Source organism: Ostrea edulis, chromosome 7, assembly GCF_947568905.1.
Source record: "Ostrea edulis chromosome 7, xbOstEdul1.1, whole genome shotgun sequence".
In the NCBI taxonomy this organism is placed as follows: Eukaryota; Metazoa; Mollusca; class Bivalvia; order Ostreida; family Ostreidae; genus Ostrea; species Ostrea edulis.
The window spans coordinates 81503909-81520693 of NC_079170.1; the positions used below are offsets into that span (position 1 = coordinate 81503909).

Consider the following 16785-nt stretch of genomic DNA (forward strand, 5'->3'; position numbering starts at 1 on the left):
ATCAAGCGAACAACACCCATGTGTGTGTGTTTACGGAAACTCTGAACAGGTGCCCTACAATTTGTCAGACACAAGATGTGATCTGAATATTTATTCAAGCAATGCAGGCTTTTCTTTGATTTGTTTACTTACATTAATTTCGTCGAATTTTTTCCCGACACTCTCCTAATCCATTTCTGTTTTTCTTCCTACTGACGTGTCGAGATGCTGCGGTTTATGCAATGAGCGAATTTCCCTCTGTATGTGTTGGAAATGAATCACATTTCATGAGTATAGTTTTATGTTGTACAGTCCACGAAATGGAAGATACGATTATTCATTTACTTTAGCAACTACAACAACGAAACAACAACAAATACAACATAAAGTCAGTAACAGTAAAACAATGACATCAACAACAACAGTAATACAGTAACAACAAACACATCAACATCAACAACAGTAACATCAACAACATCAAATATCATACAACAACATCCACAACACACAACATCTACATCAACAATAGTAACATCAACAACTTCAAATATCATACAACATCTACATCAAATACCACACAACATCCACATCAAATACCACACAACACCAACATCAAATACCACACAACAACATCTACATCAAATACCACACAACAACATCTACATCAAATACCACACAACAACATCTACATCAAATACCACACAACACCAACATCAAATACCACACAACACCAACATCAAATACCACACAACAACATCTACATCAAATACCACACAACAACATCTACATCAAATACCACACAACAACATCTACATCAAATACCACACAACAACATCCACATCAAATACCACACAACATCATCAAATACCGAACAACAACATCAAATACCACACAACAACATCAAATATCATACAACATCTACATCAAATACCACACAACACCAACATCAAATACCACACAACAACACCAACATCAAATATCACACAACAACATCCACATCAAATACCACACAACAACATCTACATCAAATACCACACAACAACATCCACATCAAATACCACACAACAACATCTACATCAAATACCACACAACAACATCTACATCAAATACCACACAACACCAACATCAAATACCACACAACACCAACATCAAATACCACACAACGACATCTACATCAAATACCACACAACGACATCTACATCAAATACCACACAACGACATCTACATCAAATACCACACAACAACATCCACATCAAATACCACACAACATCATCAAATACCGCAGAACAACATCAAATACCACACAACAACATCAAATATCATACAACATCTACATCAAATACCACACAACACCAACATCAAATACCACACAACAACACCAACATCAAATATCACACAACAACATCCACATCAAATACCACACAACAACATCTACATCAAATACCACACAACAACATCTACATCAAATACCATACAACACCAACATCAAATAACACACAACACCAGCATCAAATACCACACAACAACATCTACATCAAATACCACACAACAACATCTACATCAAATACCACACAACAACATCTACATCAAATACCATACAACAACATCCACATCAAATACCACACAACATCATCAAATACCGCACAACAACATCAAATACCACACAACAACATCAAATATCATACAACATCTACATCAAATACCACACAACAACACCAACATCAAATACCACACAACAACATCCACATCAAATACCACACAACATCCACATCAAATACTACACAACATCCACATCAAATACCACACAACAACACCAACATCAAATACCACACAACAACATCTACATCAAATACCACACAACAACATCAACATCAAATACCACACAATACCAACATCAAATACCACACAACAACACCAACATCAAATACCACACAACAAAATCTACATCAAATACCACACAACAGTAACATCAAATACCACACAACAACATCTACATCAAATACCACACAACAACATCTACATCAAATACCACACAACAACACCTACATCAAATACCACACAACAACATCTACATCAAATACCACACAACAACATCTACATCAAATACCACACAACAACACCTACATCAAATACCACACAACAACATCTACATCAAATACCACACAAGAACATCTACATCAAATATCACACAACATCTACATCAAATACCACACAACAACATCCACATCAAATACCACACAACAAAATCTACAACAGTAACATCAAATACAACAACATCAACTACAGTAACATCAAACACAGAAAACAACATCAACTACAGTAACATCAAACACAACAACATCTACAACAGTAACATCAAACACATCAACATCTACAACAGTAACATCAAACACATCAACATCTACAACAGTAACATCAAACACATCAACATCTACAACAGTAACATCAAACTCATCAACATCTACAACAGTAACATCAAACACAGAAAACAGCATCTACAACAGTAACATCAAACACATCAACATCTACAACAGTAACATCAAACACATTAACATCAACTACAGTAACATCAAACACATCAACATCTACAACAGTAACATCAAACACATCAACATCTACAACAGTAACATCAAACACATCAACATCAACTACAGTAACATCAAACACATCAACATCTACAACAGTAACATCAAACACATCAACATCTACAACAGTAACATCAAACACATCAACATCTACAACAGTAACATCAAACACATCAACATCTACAACAGTAACATCAAACACATCAACATCTACAACAGTAACATCAACATCAACTACAGTAACATCAAACACATCAACATCTACAACAGTAACATCAAACTCATCAACACCAACTACAGTAACATCAAACTCATCAACATCTACAACAGTAACATCAAACACATCAACATCTACAATAGTAACATCAAAAACAACTAGATGCTGTCATGCGACAGTAATACCCGCACGTAAGTGTTTGCCTTTAAATATACTGTCCGTCCAAATGGAGAATCCAGAGGGGAATCCGGGGATTGGCACCCCCTCCCTTTCTGTGGGACATCTTTGTAGTTTTTAAAAATATATATATATGATACTGCTAATATTTGTAGGCAATTATTTTTAATGTACAAGTTAAATAAAAGATTAACTAGCACTGGATGATACACGTATATTTATTTTTATCAATTCATTTTTTTTTTAATTTCTGACCCCCCCCCCTTTATATCGCTGAATCCTATAATGTTTAACTAGCAAAGAAGCCACAGTGTGATTTGGCTACGTCATTGCATCCTCAGTTCCAAAAGGGGATGGAGAAGTTGACACAGTAATTTGACAACTACGCCTAACGCTATTAAAACAAAGTACTGTACGTATTTAAAGCCAAACCTCGATATACCAAATCTTCAAAACACGACTGAATTCATTGTTTAAACTTACATTTTCACTACATACCGTTTCAACTGCCTACCACAGAAGAGAGAGAGAGAGAGAGAGAGAGAGAGAGAGAGAGAGAGAGAGAGAGAGAGAGAGAGAGGTGTCAATAAATCGATCTTCTTTACCATTCAAAAGAAAGAAATTGCTGTTGTCAATAAAAACGACGGGACTTATATTACTTCGCATTGGGAAGGTTATAAAGGGCAAGTGACTGTAATCGCAAATGAAAGTTCCTAGCAGAAACAACACATAAGACATGGGCGGATTCAGAAGGGGGAGGGTCCAGGGCGTCCTGACCCCGCTCCCCTTTGGAGAACCAAACAATTTAAGAATTATTCAATATTAACGAGACTTTGAGTCCAAATAATATGAAAGGTAGATACTTACATGTATATGTACTACTAATTGCTTCATTCAAATTTATCAACACCAGTATAATTATCATTTAATTCTAGGATAAATAAGACGACAGACTGATAAAATATTTACGATATTTTCGTCATATGCGAGTATCGCTTTTAAAAAGAATTCTTAAAAAGTATATGTAACATAATTAATTTTGTTTAAGAAATAGAGAATTTGAAAGTGAAAAGGAAGTGCCAGGAAATGTTCAGAATGTAGGACAGAATGCAGTAGTTGCACCATATATCCTACAGCTTCTTGGGGCCTAGGCCGCCCCCAGCCTACTGGGAGTAAACCTCTCTCTCTGTCTCTGTCTGTCTGTCTGTCTCTCTCTTTGTCTGTCTATCTGTCTCTCTCTTTGTCTGTCTGTCTGTCTGTCTGTCTGTCTGTCTCTCTCTCTCTCTCTCTCTCTCTCTCTCTCTCTCTCTCTCTCTCTCTCTCTCTCTCTCTCTCTCTCTCTCTCTCTCTCTCATTTCTTTGCGATATTAGACATAGATAGCGGATGGATGTTGTGAAAAGTATCTAAAAGATCAAGTGCTGACACCCCCCCCCCCCCACTTCAAAAATTCCTGCATCCGTTTCTGTAAGATCTACATCACAAGCTCATATTGCAGAGATAGAATGATACCCTAATTGGTATCCAGGTTTTCTGCAATTCGTTGTAGTTACTTCAGTGTGTATTTTTTACGACAAGTTTAATTTTTAGAGAATTACGTGCTCAAACAAATGTGATAAAAGTTGATGATCAGCTTATCGTCATATGCTGTTCCACCCCACCCCCTCTAAATATATCTATGATCATTTGACCCGGCATGACTTTTTAGTGAGCAAAATATTTACGAAGGTAATGTGACCAGGGTTAAATACTAGATGATATAAAGAGAAGAAATAATGGAGTTGGAATGATATCAATGTTGTTTTATTTGTGTTTGAATACATGATGCTCATTGTACATTGATAAAGTGGCTCTTTTTATAGGATCCGAAACAGTGACATGTGAGAGAGGTTGGTTGGCGGGGATTTCTACTTTTACTTTTGAGGATGCAGCTCATGCAGTAAACGGACGACAGGAGGGGAAGCTGCGCATTTCCTCGTTGGGTGATTTGTGTACATGTGTGGACGTGGATGTCATTTCAGTGAGTTCACTTGGATTTAAGTGGCTGAGCAAAGGCACAAAGAAAATGTTTCCTGCGTATAGAGTCTGAGGCAAGTCTAGCTTATTCATTTATTTTATTTTATTATCATTTTCCCCTTTCTTTTTTTGAATAATTTTTTATTCATTTATTGGTTTACAATATTACAGAAGGTGAAATGTACATGTGTAACTCTTTCTGTGTATGTGTATTTGTTTTAATTTGTTGGGGGGGGGGGGGGGGGGGGGGGGGGGTGGGGGGGGTATTATCAGTTTGTGTAGAGTGTCAATTTTGTGTATTGCTTAAAGATCAGTACCAGTGCCCTAATGTTGAACATTGGGCAGATATGTAAATTGGCACTTGGTTGGTTCATGCAGTCCTCCTTGACATTGACAGAGCTTTCCCATGGAGACTGTTTCTCCAAGTTATGCGTAGAGTGTCGGTCATCTATCTGTGTATCGCAAGTACTTGGTGCAGACAGCTATCATTCTGAATCCCGTGAAGGAAGGGGATATAGACTTCCTTTGGAATGACGTACATACTCAATGTTGCGTCGCTTGTGGAGACCCACATCTTGAAGAGTGACCTTGACTTTTGACCTTGACCCCATTTTTTAAGTCAACCACTGAAGACCTTTGGGAGGAGAAAGTGATCTTGACCTTTGACCTTGACCCCACTTTCAAGGTCATTCAAGGTCAACAATCCTAGAATATCATGTGACTACTCCTAAAGATGTAGATTGAGCTTTATGATAGAAAACGTCATTTTTCGGCCCCTATTTGCCCCCTGGGGCCAATATGAAAATTCCAAAACCTTATTACACATCTACAGGACACCAGCAATCATCTTCCAAAAGATTATTAGGCTACTGTGTAAAATGTAAGAGGAGTTCTGGGAACCAGGGTTTCTTTGTACAAAATCGTCATTTTTCGACCCCTATTTGATCCCTAGGGTGAAAATGAAAATTCCAAAACCTTATTGCACATCTACAGGGCACCAGCAATCATTTTCCAAAAGATTATTAGGCTACTGTGTAAATTGTAAGAGGAGTTCTGGGAACCAGGGTTGTGTTAAAAAGCATCATTTTCAACCCCCATTTGGCCCCCAGGGTGAAAATGAAATTTCCGAAACCTTGTTGCACATCTACAGGACCCAACCAATCATCTTCCAAAAGATGATTGGTCTACTGCATGAAATGTAGGAGGAGTTCTGGGAACCAGGTTTTTGTTGAAAAAACGTCATTTTTTGACCCCCGTTTTGCCCCCAGGGTAAAATTGAATATTCTAAACCCTTATCATATATCTACAGTACACCACCTATCATATTCCAAAAGATCAATTGGTTACCACTTGAAATAAAAGAGCAGTTTGAGGAAGAAGAAAGTGTGACAGACGGACGGACGGACGGACCAGGGTAACAACAATATACCCGAACTTTCTTCAGAAAGTGCGGGTATAACAACATCAACAATAGTAACATGATGTAGGATGTTGATTTAAAAAAAAAATATTTCTAATGCATGTCAACAACGTCTTGCATACCCATAAAGTCCAAAGTAATTCAAAATAAGCCCTTTTAATAAAAAATACCCTCACTGGTTATTATAACAGAACTTTTAATAACCAGTGAGGGTATCTTTTTAAAGGGCTTATTTTGCATACATGTATTTTGGACTTTATGAGTATGCAAGACGTTGTTGACATGCATTCAACAAAACAATTAATTAAATCAACTCATGATGTAGCTTATTCGGAAGGGGGGGGGGGGGGGAGGGGGGTTCTGAACCCAAGCACCTGTGAGATCAAAGATATGCATGTGGTAGATCTTACGAATAAATAGGTTGATGCCTTCCTGGCAAGCAGTTAATTACAATAATGCGAAGGGGAGATGTGAAAAAAAAGTGGTTTTTTTCTCGAAATTCCCGACTCAAACAAGTCATTTGAAAAGAAAAGACTACGTAAACTGTGGATCCATCATTTGCGTAATGACAAGTCGAGGTTCAAGACATTTGTATGAAGAACGTTTACCGTCAGCCTTGTCTTCGGGCAACGACTCGACTGAACGCGTCTTCTTTTCTCATTTTCTTCTTGCGAAAGAACTGGCTCAAATCTATACAGCTCTAAACTTAACTGTTCGTGACTTGTCATGTTTACAGTGATGTTGATGAAATAAACCGGAATAGACGGTGTGACGTTATAAATTAAACTTCAATGGCCACTCTCTTAGCGGCGGGTAATTTAAAATACATGGTAGATTAATATTGATTTAATTGTTAAGCAAGGATTTTGTTGTTGTTAAAGATTGTCAATTACGATATCAGTAAGTAGTACTTTATTCATAAAAGCATCTATGTGGTTAGGGTTGCCTATCCCTTTAAGGTAGCTCATGACACTAACAATTTATTTAATGACTCATTAAAACACCTCTTATGAAGTATGATTTCACCATCGCAAGATGGATACAAGCTCTCAATTATTTTTTTTAATATTTTTTTGTGATTTTCCCCGAAATGATAAAATTGGTGTTTTGTTTGCAAATAAGAGATTCTAGAGTCCACATTTCGCTGTAATTTGGTGCATGACATGAATATCTAATAAAACATGCCTAAAGGATTCAGATATAAACGTCCTAATTTTTCAGAAAAAAATATTTATGAAAATTTAAAACGTTATTTGTCAATAGTTTTTAAATCTACGGATAAAATCTTCTAAAAACATGTGAGTTAGAAAAGAGACATATCGAAGAAATATATTATAAAAAGAAATTGAAACGAAATGACCAAATTTCAGATATAATCACTATATTCAAACGAGAGAAAAAAGTACCGATCTCGATCAAAATTGACAAAAATTACTAAAATAATTATATTATTGCTAATTGTATGCACTGTTCATCAAGAAATTAGTTTCCTTTATAAATTCGTTTAATTTGTAAACCATTTTACATCAAGGGAATGCAGTTTTTTTATTACAATGTTCTATATAACTACTTTCTAGGTCACCTGAGTAAACTCAGTTGACCTATTGCAATTGGTTTTCGTTCGTCGTCGTCCGTCGTCAGTCGTGCGTCGTACGTTAACAATTGAACATTTTTATCTTCTTCTTAATAACTACCAGTCCAATTCTTTTCAAATTTGGTATGAAGCATCATTGGGACAAGAGGGGGGGGGGGGGGGGCATAAATTGTAAATTTCAGGACTCCAGCAACCCAGGGACCCTAGGGGTGGGGCAAAAAGTGCCCCAAATTGACCAATTTTCAAAAATCTTCCTCTCAAGAACTACAAACGAAAAACTAAATACATAGTGATGTCGGGCAGGAAGGCCTCTACCCAAATTGTAAATTTCATGATCCCCGGGGTGGGGGTTCTGATCCCAGGGTGGGGCCAAACTTGTTATATAGTGTTTATGAGTAAAACACTTAAATAGCATTTTCTTTAGTGCTATTGATACCAATTTGAAAGTAAATGGATATTTAGAAAGAAGTGGTAGTCCTTTACCAAAATTGTAAATTTGATCATCCCAGGGGTAGGGGTTTGGTATCGGGGTAGGACCAAAATGGCCAGTTATTAAATGTGTGAACAATAGACATTTTTAACTTCTTCTTGATAACTATCATTCCAATTCTTTTCAAATTTGGTATCACACATATTTGGAAAAAAAATTGAACTTAAATTGTAAATTTCAGGATTCCTGCACCCCTGGGGCCTTAGGGGCAGGGCAAAAAATGACCAATTTTCAAAAATCTTCTTCTCAAGAACCACACACATGTAAGAAAAACTAAATGCATAGTAATATAAAGGAGGAAAGCTTCTACCAAAGTTATAAATTTCATGATCTCCGGGGTAGGGGTTGTGACCCCAGGGCGGGGCCAAACTTGTTTTACAGTGTTTATGCGTAAAACACTTACATAACGTTTTCTTTAGTGCTTTTGATACTAAATTGAAACTAAATGGATAGAGCAGGTAGTCTTTAACCAAAATTGTAAATTTGATTTTCCCCAGAGTAAGGGTTTTGACCCCAGGGTGGGGCTAAACTTAGTATACACTATTTATGTGTAAGTAATCTCAAACTTAGGAATAGCAGAAAAGGATGTACAAAACATGATGAATTTCACAACCCAGGGTTATGACTTAAGGGTGAGTCCAAATTAGTCATATCTTTTGATGATTTAATGTTAATACACCTATTATTTGAAGCCTTTTTTCAGTGTATGCACTTTTGAGGGCAGTGAAGTTTTAAGAACACATCTTGTTTTATACTGTTGCTGAACATTAGAATTTAGCTTAGATATTCAGAACAGGAAATGTTTTCTAGATTTCATAGCCCATGAAAGTAGTGATACGTTTCCACTAGTATTCAGGTGACCGATAAGACCCGTGGATCTCTTGTTTATAATTCCGACCGGGCTTGGTTCAAATTTGAAAAATCGTAGTATTTCAGAATTTTGACCATTTCAGTTCAATTTCTTTTTATAATATATTTTTTCTGACATATCTTTTTGTTAATTGACATGTTTTTTTTTTAAAAGAGTTTATCCGTAGATTTAAAAAATATGAGCATATAACATTTTCAATTTTTGTAAATATTTTTAAAATAAACAAGAGGCCCAGGGGCCTTATAGGTCACCTGAGTATCATGTAACAACCTTCCAATGTTTGAATTAGGTTTGTGTTTAAATATAAGAATTTTACTTTTGGATGGAAGAAACATTGAATAGCTATGTGGTCAGCCCCGCCTTTGCACCAGAACCCCTGACCCAGGGGCCATAAATTTCAGTTTTGAAAGAAGCATCCTTGATCATTATTATCATACTATTAGTTTGTCTACTTAATACCCAGCAGCAGAGAAACTTTTCAAAGAAATAAAATGCATTTTCACTATATGATCAATAGGGCCCCACCCTAATACCAGAACCCTTGACCCAGGGGCCATGAATTTCACAATTTTGAAAGAGGCATCCTTGCTCATCATAACCATGCTATTGGTTTGTCTACTTAATACCCAAGGACAGAGAAGAAGATTTTCAAAGAAATAATGCATTTTCACTATATGACTTATAGAGCCCCACCCTAGCACCAGAACCCCTGATCCAGGGGCCATGAATTTCACAATTTTTAACAAGAGGTACTGTTAGCAATGCTCACTAAGAATACCCCCCGCTTACCCCAATCTCCCAAAGGGTGTTGGTAATAGGTATAAACTACCTCTTTTCTGAGTGTTGCTACTTTGATGTGCAGTGCGCATGATCTTTGACCTTTAGACCCCAAAATCGATAGGGAACATCTTCATCCCATGGATAGACCATATGTTTGATATGGTGACTGTAGGTGGAAAGGATAACACTTTAGAGCCCGGAAACAATATTGCTACTTCAATGTCCAGTGCGCTTGACCTTTGACCTTTTGACCCCAAAATCGATAGGGAACATCTTCATCCTATGGGTAGTCCATATGTATGATATGGTGACTGTAGGTGGAAAGGATAACACTTTAGAGCCCGGAAACCATATTGCTACTTCGATGTCCAGTGTGCTTGACCTTTGACCTTTTGACCCCAAAATCGATAGGGAACATCTTCATCCCATGGGTAGTCCATATATATGATATGGTGACGGTAGGTGGAAAGGATAATGCTTTAGAGCCCGGAAACCATTGCGTCTACAGACGGACGGACGGACAGACAGACGGACAACCCGATTCCAGTATCCCCCCCCCCCCACAACTTGTTGCGGGAGGTATAAAGAGGCATCCTTGCTCATCATTACCATGCTATTAGTTTGTCTACTTAATACCCAGAGACAGAGAAGGTTTTCAAAGAATTTCTACATTTTCACTATATGACCAATAGAGCCCCACCCTAACACAAGAACCCCTGCCCCAGGGGCCATGAATTTCACAATTTTGGTAGAGGGCGCAATGCTCATTATAATTATGCCCACAGTTTGGCTTCTTGATGTCCAGGAGTAAAGAAGAAGATTTTTTAAAATTACACTCATTTTGATGGTTTTTGCCCCACCCCTCAGGCTCCAGGGGGGAAGGGACCACGAATTTCACAATTTTTGTTTCCCTCCACCCACAGATGCTATATGCCAAAATTGGTTGAAATTGGTTCAGGGGTTTCAGAGAAGAAGCTGAAAATGTTCAAATGTTAACGCACGACGCACGACGAACGACGACGGACAAAAACAGATAGCAATAGGTCACCTGAATGAATTCAGGTGACCTAAAAATTAGAACGTCTATCTGAGTCGTTTAGACATGTTTTCTTAGATATTCATATTATGCATCAAATCACAGCAAAATTGAGACTCTAGAGTACATTGTTTGCAAATATAATACCTTTTTCTATTATTCCGGGATAAATCACAAAAAATTCATATAAAATACTTGAGAGCTTGTATCACTCTTTCGATGGTGAAATCATACTTCATAAGAGGTGTTTTAATGAGCCATTAAATAAATTGTTAGTGTAGTGAGCACCTTAATCTCAAAACAATTTTGAAATAAAATAATGTATATAATAGTAATTGATCTTACACATGCTCTTCCATGCAAATGCACTTAAGCAAGAAAAGAATGTAGCGAGAGATTTAGATTTTGCAGATTCATATGAACACAATTAGATATGTTCAGATGCACTATCGATGTCATGTGAGATCCCATTCACGTTCCCATCTGCGTCACCATACTTCATTCCTTTTTTAGTTTCACGCATGCGTTGCTAACAACTTCCGATTGCGAGGTAGCAAAATGCGAGTTGTGATGGCGAAAATGCGATGGAGCAATATTAGTTTTTTCAATCCTTTACCCACGAAACGAGGCAATCTCGCCACCTCTCGTACATGTATTTTAGCCCCTTCGCTCTATGCGCATGTGTGATGGAAATGAATGGTCAGAAAACCCTAGTAATACGTTATAGCTCGTATTCAGGAAATTATCCAGAGGATTTCCTCTTAGTTTACTGTAATATCAGATAAAGAAATAACTGAAGAATGAGAAGGGAATTACCGGGGTCATTCTAACTTACAGTGTTCAATTCAGTCAGACTGTACACGTATTTTTAATATGTAGGTATATCTAATCGTAAATGAGCGCCACCTATCGGCGATAAATGTTGTTTTAGAGAACATTTCACTCTATTTCCATTAAAGTGCAGACAGATTTTAACCTCTTTTTGTTTCAGCGGTATTCTCAGAAATATTTTACGTGTAAAATTCTATGAATTTGCGGATCTTTCTTATCATTTACTAGCATTATTATGGCCAAACCAAATAACTCAGTGGGTCTTCCGCGTAGGTGAGACAGAATACAAAACGTCTTCGTTGATTGTGAGGAGTTGTACTTTGATATTGTTTTGACGACAAATTGTTAATGATCTGATTGTCAATTCAATGTTATCGTCTCCTGCGGTACGCTCAGTCCGCCCATGCATAATTCATTGTAATCGCAAAGTGCCCCGCACTGAATAATCTGAATGTTAAAAATTGAACGCCTTATTGAATCACGTTTGAAAAGTTAATCATTTTGCCAATAAATCATGTTCGAAAAGTCGCAATCGGTTGTTCAAAGAGAATGGATTCTCTCGTGCATTGTAGTGCCAACAGGAAATATATAGGCGGTGCATTTAACACGCACCTAACAATCATTCACAGTACATTTATAAGGAATTGCTATGCATTGTGCAGAATTGCTTAATTTATGCATTATTGATTCAACCATTTGATTGGAGTTGTTCTGCGGAAGTTCAAACATGAGAAATAGTGATTGATTTTTACTGTGATTTATTCGAACGATTTCATTTGTATACAAATGTTCAATACCTGTACTTTACACATCGATTGATTTCATTGGTTAATTGCAAGGAAGCTTTCTTTTCCATACCTTTGTTAAAATGTATACTGGCCTTTCCCAGGGCCATATTTCCCGCGGAAAACCTGCTATATAGTAGCATTTGGAAATCCCTTCAAGCCAGGTCAACACCCCCTAATTTCATGTCCCTTTATAAATACACATGTACCCAGGACCCTCGGGATGCGTTCTGGATAAGATTAAGTTGAATGTTTTGCTAATTATAGACACAAAGTGTGCAAATACAGTATCTTTGCTGAAACAGTTTCCGCAGGTCTCTCTACATGCATGTGTACAGTGGACATAATGACTGCATTTACTATTTAGATGTAGAACAGTAGTTTTCTCAGAAGAAATGAAATACTTCTATAAAAGAATTATCAAATGATTAACAAAGCTGTTCAATCTTATAACGCATGCGCTTGTTTTGAAAAAGGCTTCTTACATCGCACCCCATTAACCTCATGATGAAAATCGGCAATTTGGCGGTAAAACTCCCAAAACGTTTGGCTCCCAAAATAAGATGGTAAAACACCTAAGTGTTATGTTTCCCTATATGAAATTCTATGTTGAGTGATGTAAATATAACGTTATATGAAATCCTCTGTTGAGTATTATATTCTCTGTTTTATCAGCACTCTAGATGTTCTGATGCAGAGAGGAAAGGCAAGGAGAAGTTTTGGATCCATAGACTTTAGTCATTTCGCCCTGATGGTATGAAGAAGCTTTAAGTTAGTGACTCCACGAAGATTAATGTTGGCTAACGTTTCACATGCAGTGCTATCTCGATCGTATTCTTATTGTGATCGTGCCGTATTTCCGTGTACTTTAGGTTTTTTCTGTTTGTGCCCAGTATCCGGGTGATTGGGGATTGAGAGAAAAAGATGTATAAATACAACAGGTGGTTCATTCCAGCCGGCCACATGGTGGGATAGCTCTATCAGATGGTTCATTCCAGTCAGCAACATGGTGGGATAGCTCTATCAGATGGTTCCTTGCAGTCGGCCACATGGTGGGATAGCTCTATCAGATGGTTCCTTGCAGTCGGCCACATGGTGGGATAACTCTATCAGATGGTTCCTTGCAGTCGGCCACATGGTGGGATAGCTCTATCAGATGGTTCATTCGAGCCGGCCACATGCTGGGATAACTCTATCAGATGGTTCCTTGCAGTCGGCCACATGGTGGGATAACTCTATCAGATGGTTCCTTGCAGTCGGCCACATGGTGGGATAGCTCTATCAGATGGTTTACAGTATTCCAGCCGGCCATGTGGAGGGATTATTCTATCACGTACATTTTAAGGATTTCCATTTTCAAATTTGTTTCATTCATATCGCATATAAAAAATATTTGAATACTGCAACGACTTCTCTTACACTGAATAACACGATTAGGTGAAGCATGATATACGACTCATTAAGACAAGAGTTTTACATACGACTGACTTTTACAGACCTTTGATCATCCTTAATTAATTTGCTCCTTAATTAGATCGGGGTAATTTGAGATCATATTGCAAGTTGTATGTCCCATTGATCGGGCGTGTTTTATCAAGTTCGAACTTTTTATCTATAACAATCATTTAGTATCGTGTAGTGACTAGTAGATATATAATGCGTGTGATTGCATACAGTCCATGCCAGAAGATTTTGTATCAAATGCTTTTTATATCTAAAATCATTTACTTGAGAATAAAAAAGTCGTTGTCATTTTACAAATTGGTTATTAGATTCATACCAGTTTCATAGCACATGCACGCAGGTCTTTGCATAATCAATATCATATCTGCATATGCACAAGTATCATATTAACTTAATTCTCAGCAATCCGATGAGAAAAATTAAAACACTGTTTATATAAGCTTTTTTTTTATATTTATATATTTTTGCAGCTTACGTCAGTGAGTGACACAAACTTTTCGAATATCAATGCATTTTATCAATACCATAGAATGTGGTAAATGAATTGGCGTCCGAGTATATATCGTTATTAGGCAGTGTCAGGTAGAAATCCATCGCCGGATACCCACGGCTGATCTCGTCTACTCATCATGAGAAGTAGACGACGAGATCCGACGATGGTAAAAATCTGGGTCAATATGCTCTGATAATCCAAAACTGGCATTTCTATCGTATGCCTCAAGTCTGTTGGGAAAATGTATGTATATAAACGACAACACAGTGATGGGCACGCTTTGGCGGATCTTAGTCAGCGGGATTATTAAAAAATGACAAATATAAAATAATACGAAATAAAGTAAGTCCGTAAATAGTGCTTATGTTTATCAATGCTTAAGTTAGAAATAAGTTAGAAATAAGTTAGAAATAAGTTAGAAATAAGTTAGAAATAAGTTTTGATAATTGTTGAATAAAATAAAACATGCCCGTTAGTTTTATCAATCCGTGATTTTAGTCTTGAATCAGCCGTATGGAAATTTCCAGAACGAGATCATCTGTGTCAGGAGTGCTGAGTATTGAATATAGAATTAACATCCGCAAATTCTGTCATCTTGAAATGAATTACTTGTAGCATATGATATGTCTTAGAGTGGTCACAGATTCTGTATTAGTGGTCATCATATGATATGCTTGAAGTTTTGTAATCTCAAGATATATGTATTTAAAGGAATCTTAAAGATATCTTCATGAACATGCCCACACATTTCATTAGCATGCAGATATGATTATGACAAACAAGTTGGAAAGGAATGCAATACGTGGACCATAGGCATGATATTCTATGTTGAAATAAAATTATGTTGACCCCCACTTTTATGACAAAGTTGATTCCCCCACCCCCACTTGTATGACAAAGTTGATTCCCTCACCCCCACTTGTATGAGAACGTTGATTTACCACCCCCACTTTCATGACAAAGTTGATTCCCTGCCCCCACTTTCATGACAAAGTTGATTCCCCACCCCCACTTTCATGACAAAGTTGACCCCCCCACCCTTTTATGACAAAGCTGAATTTCTGTTATTTTTTACACAGTTAGATATGTTGACTAATACGCTAATTGATGGACTAATGAAACGAAGCACGAACGTCCTCCCCGAACATTTAATTTTCTTTTCGTTAATCAACTTCTCTGTTTGCTCCCCCCTAATGACTGCACACGATTATGCATTCTACGGAGCGCCATCTTCGCTAGCCAAGGGTGACGATCCATGGTGTTTCTCTATTCATATTATTAGTGAATAGAGAAACACCGTGGACCGTCACCCTTGGCTAGCGAAGATGCTGGACCGCATGCGAATCTAAGTATTTTTCCGCCGCTACAATAAGGGTGTATGGAATGGTATCTAAGAGTTGTCATTCTTTATCTATCGTTACCAAGGTAGAGTTGAGTAAAGAGAGGATCATCTCCACCAAATGATATATGTAAGTAATGGTACTAATAGCAATGATAATAATTAAAAAATAAATAGAACAATGCTAAAAAGTCTACGTCAATAATCAGTCTAGACATCTTGTTTCCGGAGCGCATGCGATAAAACAAAAATGACCTTCAAGTTAAAGGACATGTCCCACATTCGTGAATTATTTAGAAATTGAAGTAACTTTTATCACAATACATATAAAAAAATGATCTCCCAGTTTTAAAGCAAAATTCAAGGTTTAATTTAACATTTCAATTGACTCAAATCGACATCTCTGCTAATGAAGAGAGCGGGTCACGTGATGCCGTGTTTCATACCGATTGTTAGGCCGTTCTTGGCACACTGATTTTGACTACGGATAACTCCGTTTACCTGATCAGGATATAGGGCTCACGGCGGGTGTGACCGGTCGACAGGGGATGCTTACTCCTCCTAGGCACATGATCCCACCTCTGGTGTATCCAGGGGTCCGTGTTTGTCCAACTCTCTATTTTGTATCATTTATAGGAGTTATGAGATTGATCACTGTTCGTTATCTTCGCCTTTCATTAGTGAATGAGGTAAACACAAGAAATACAAGA

General features: G+C 37.3%; 1 protein-coding gene across 1 annotated transcript; it reads left to right on the forward strand.

Annotated features, from left to right (window-relative positions):
- The first annotated feature begins 221 nt into the window (after positions 1-221).
- On the forward strand, positions 222-2238 carry LOC130048806 (LIM domain-containing protein A-like). Its single transcript, XM_056145867.1, has 2 exons — positions 222-270; positions 443-2238. The coding sequence occupies exons 1-2, from the start codon at positions 222-224 to the stop codon at positions 2236-2238; spliced, it is 1845 nt and encodes a 614-aa protein (XP_056001842.1).
- The last annotated feature ends 14547 nt before the right edge of the window (positions 2239-16785 follow it).

Excerpts from the sequence above, each read along its gene's own strand:
- LOC130048806 (XM_056145867.1), top strand. The coding sequence starts at position 222 with ATGAGCGAATTTCCCTCTGTATGTGTTGGAAATGAATCACATTTCATG. Across the intron at positions 271-442 it reads AAATGAATCACATTTCATGA|TAACATCAACAACATCAAAT; the intron begins GTATAGTTTTAT and ends CATCAACAACAG.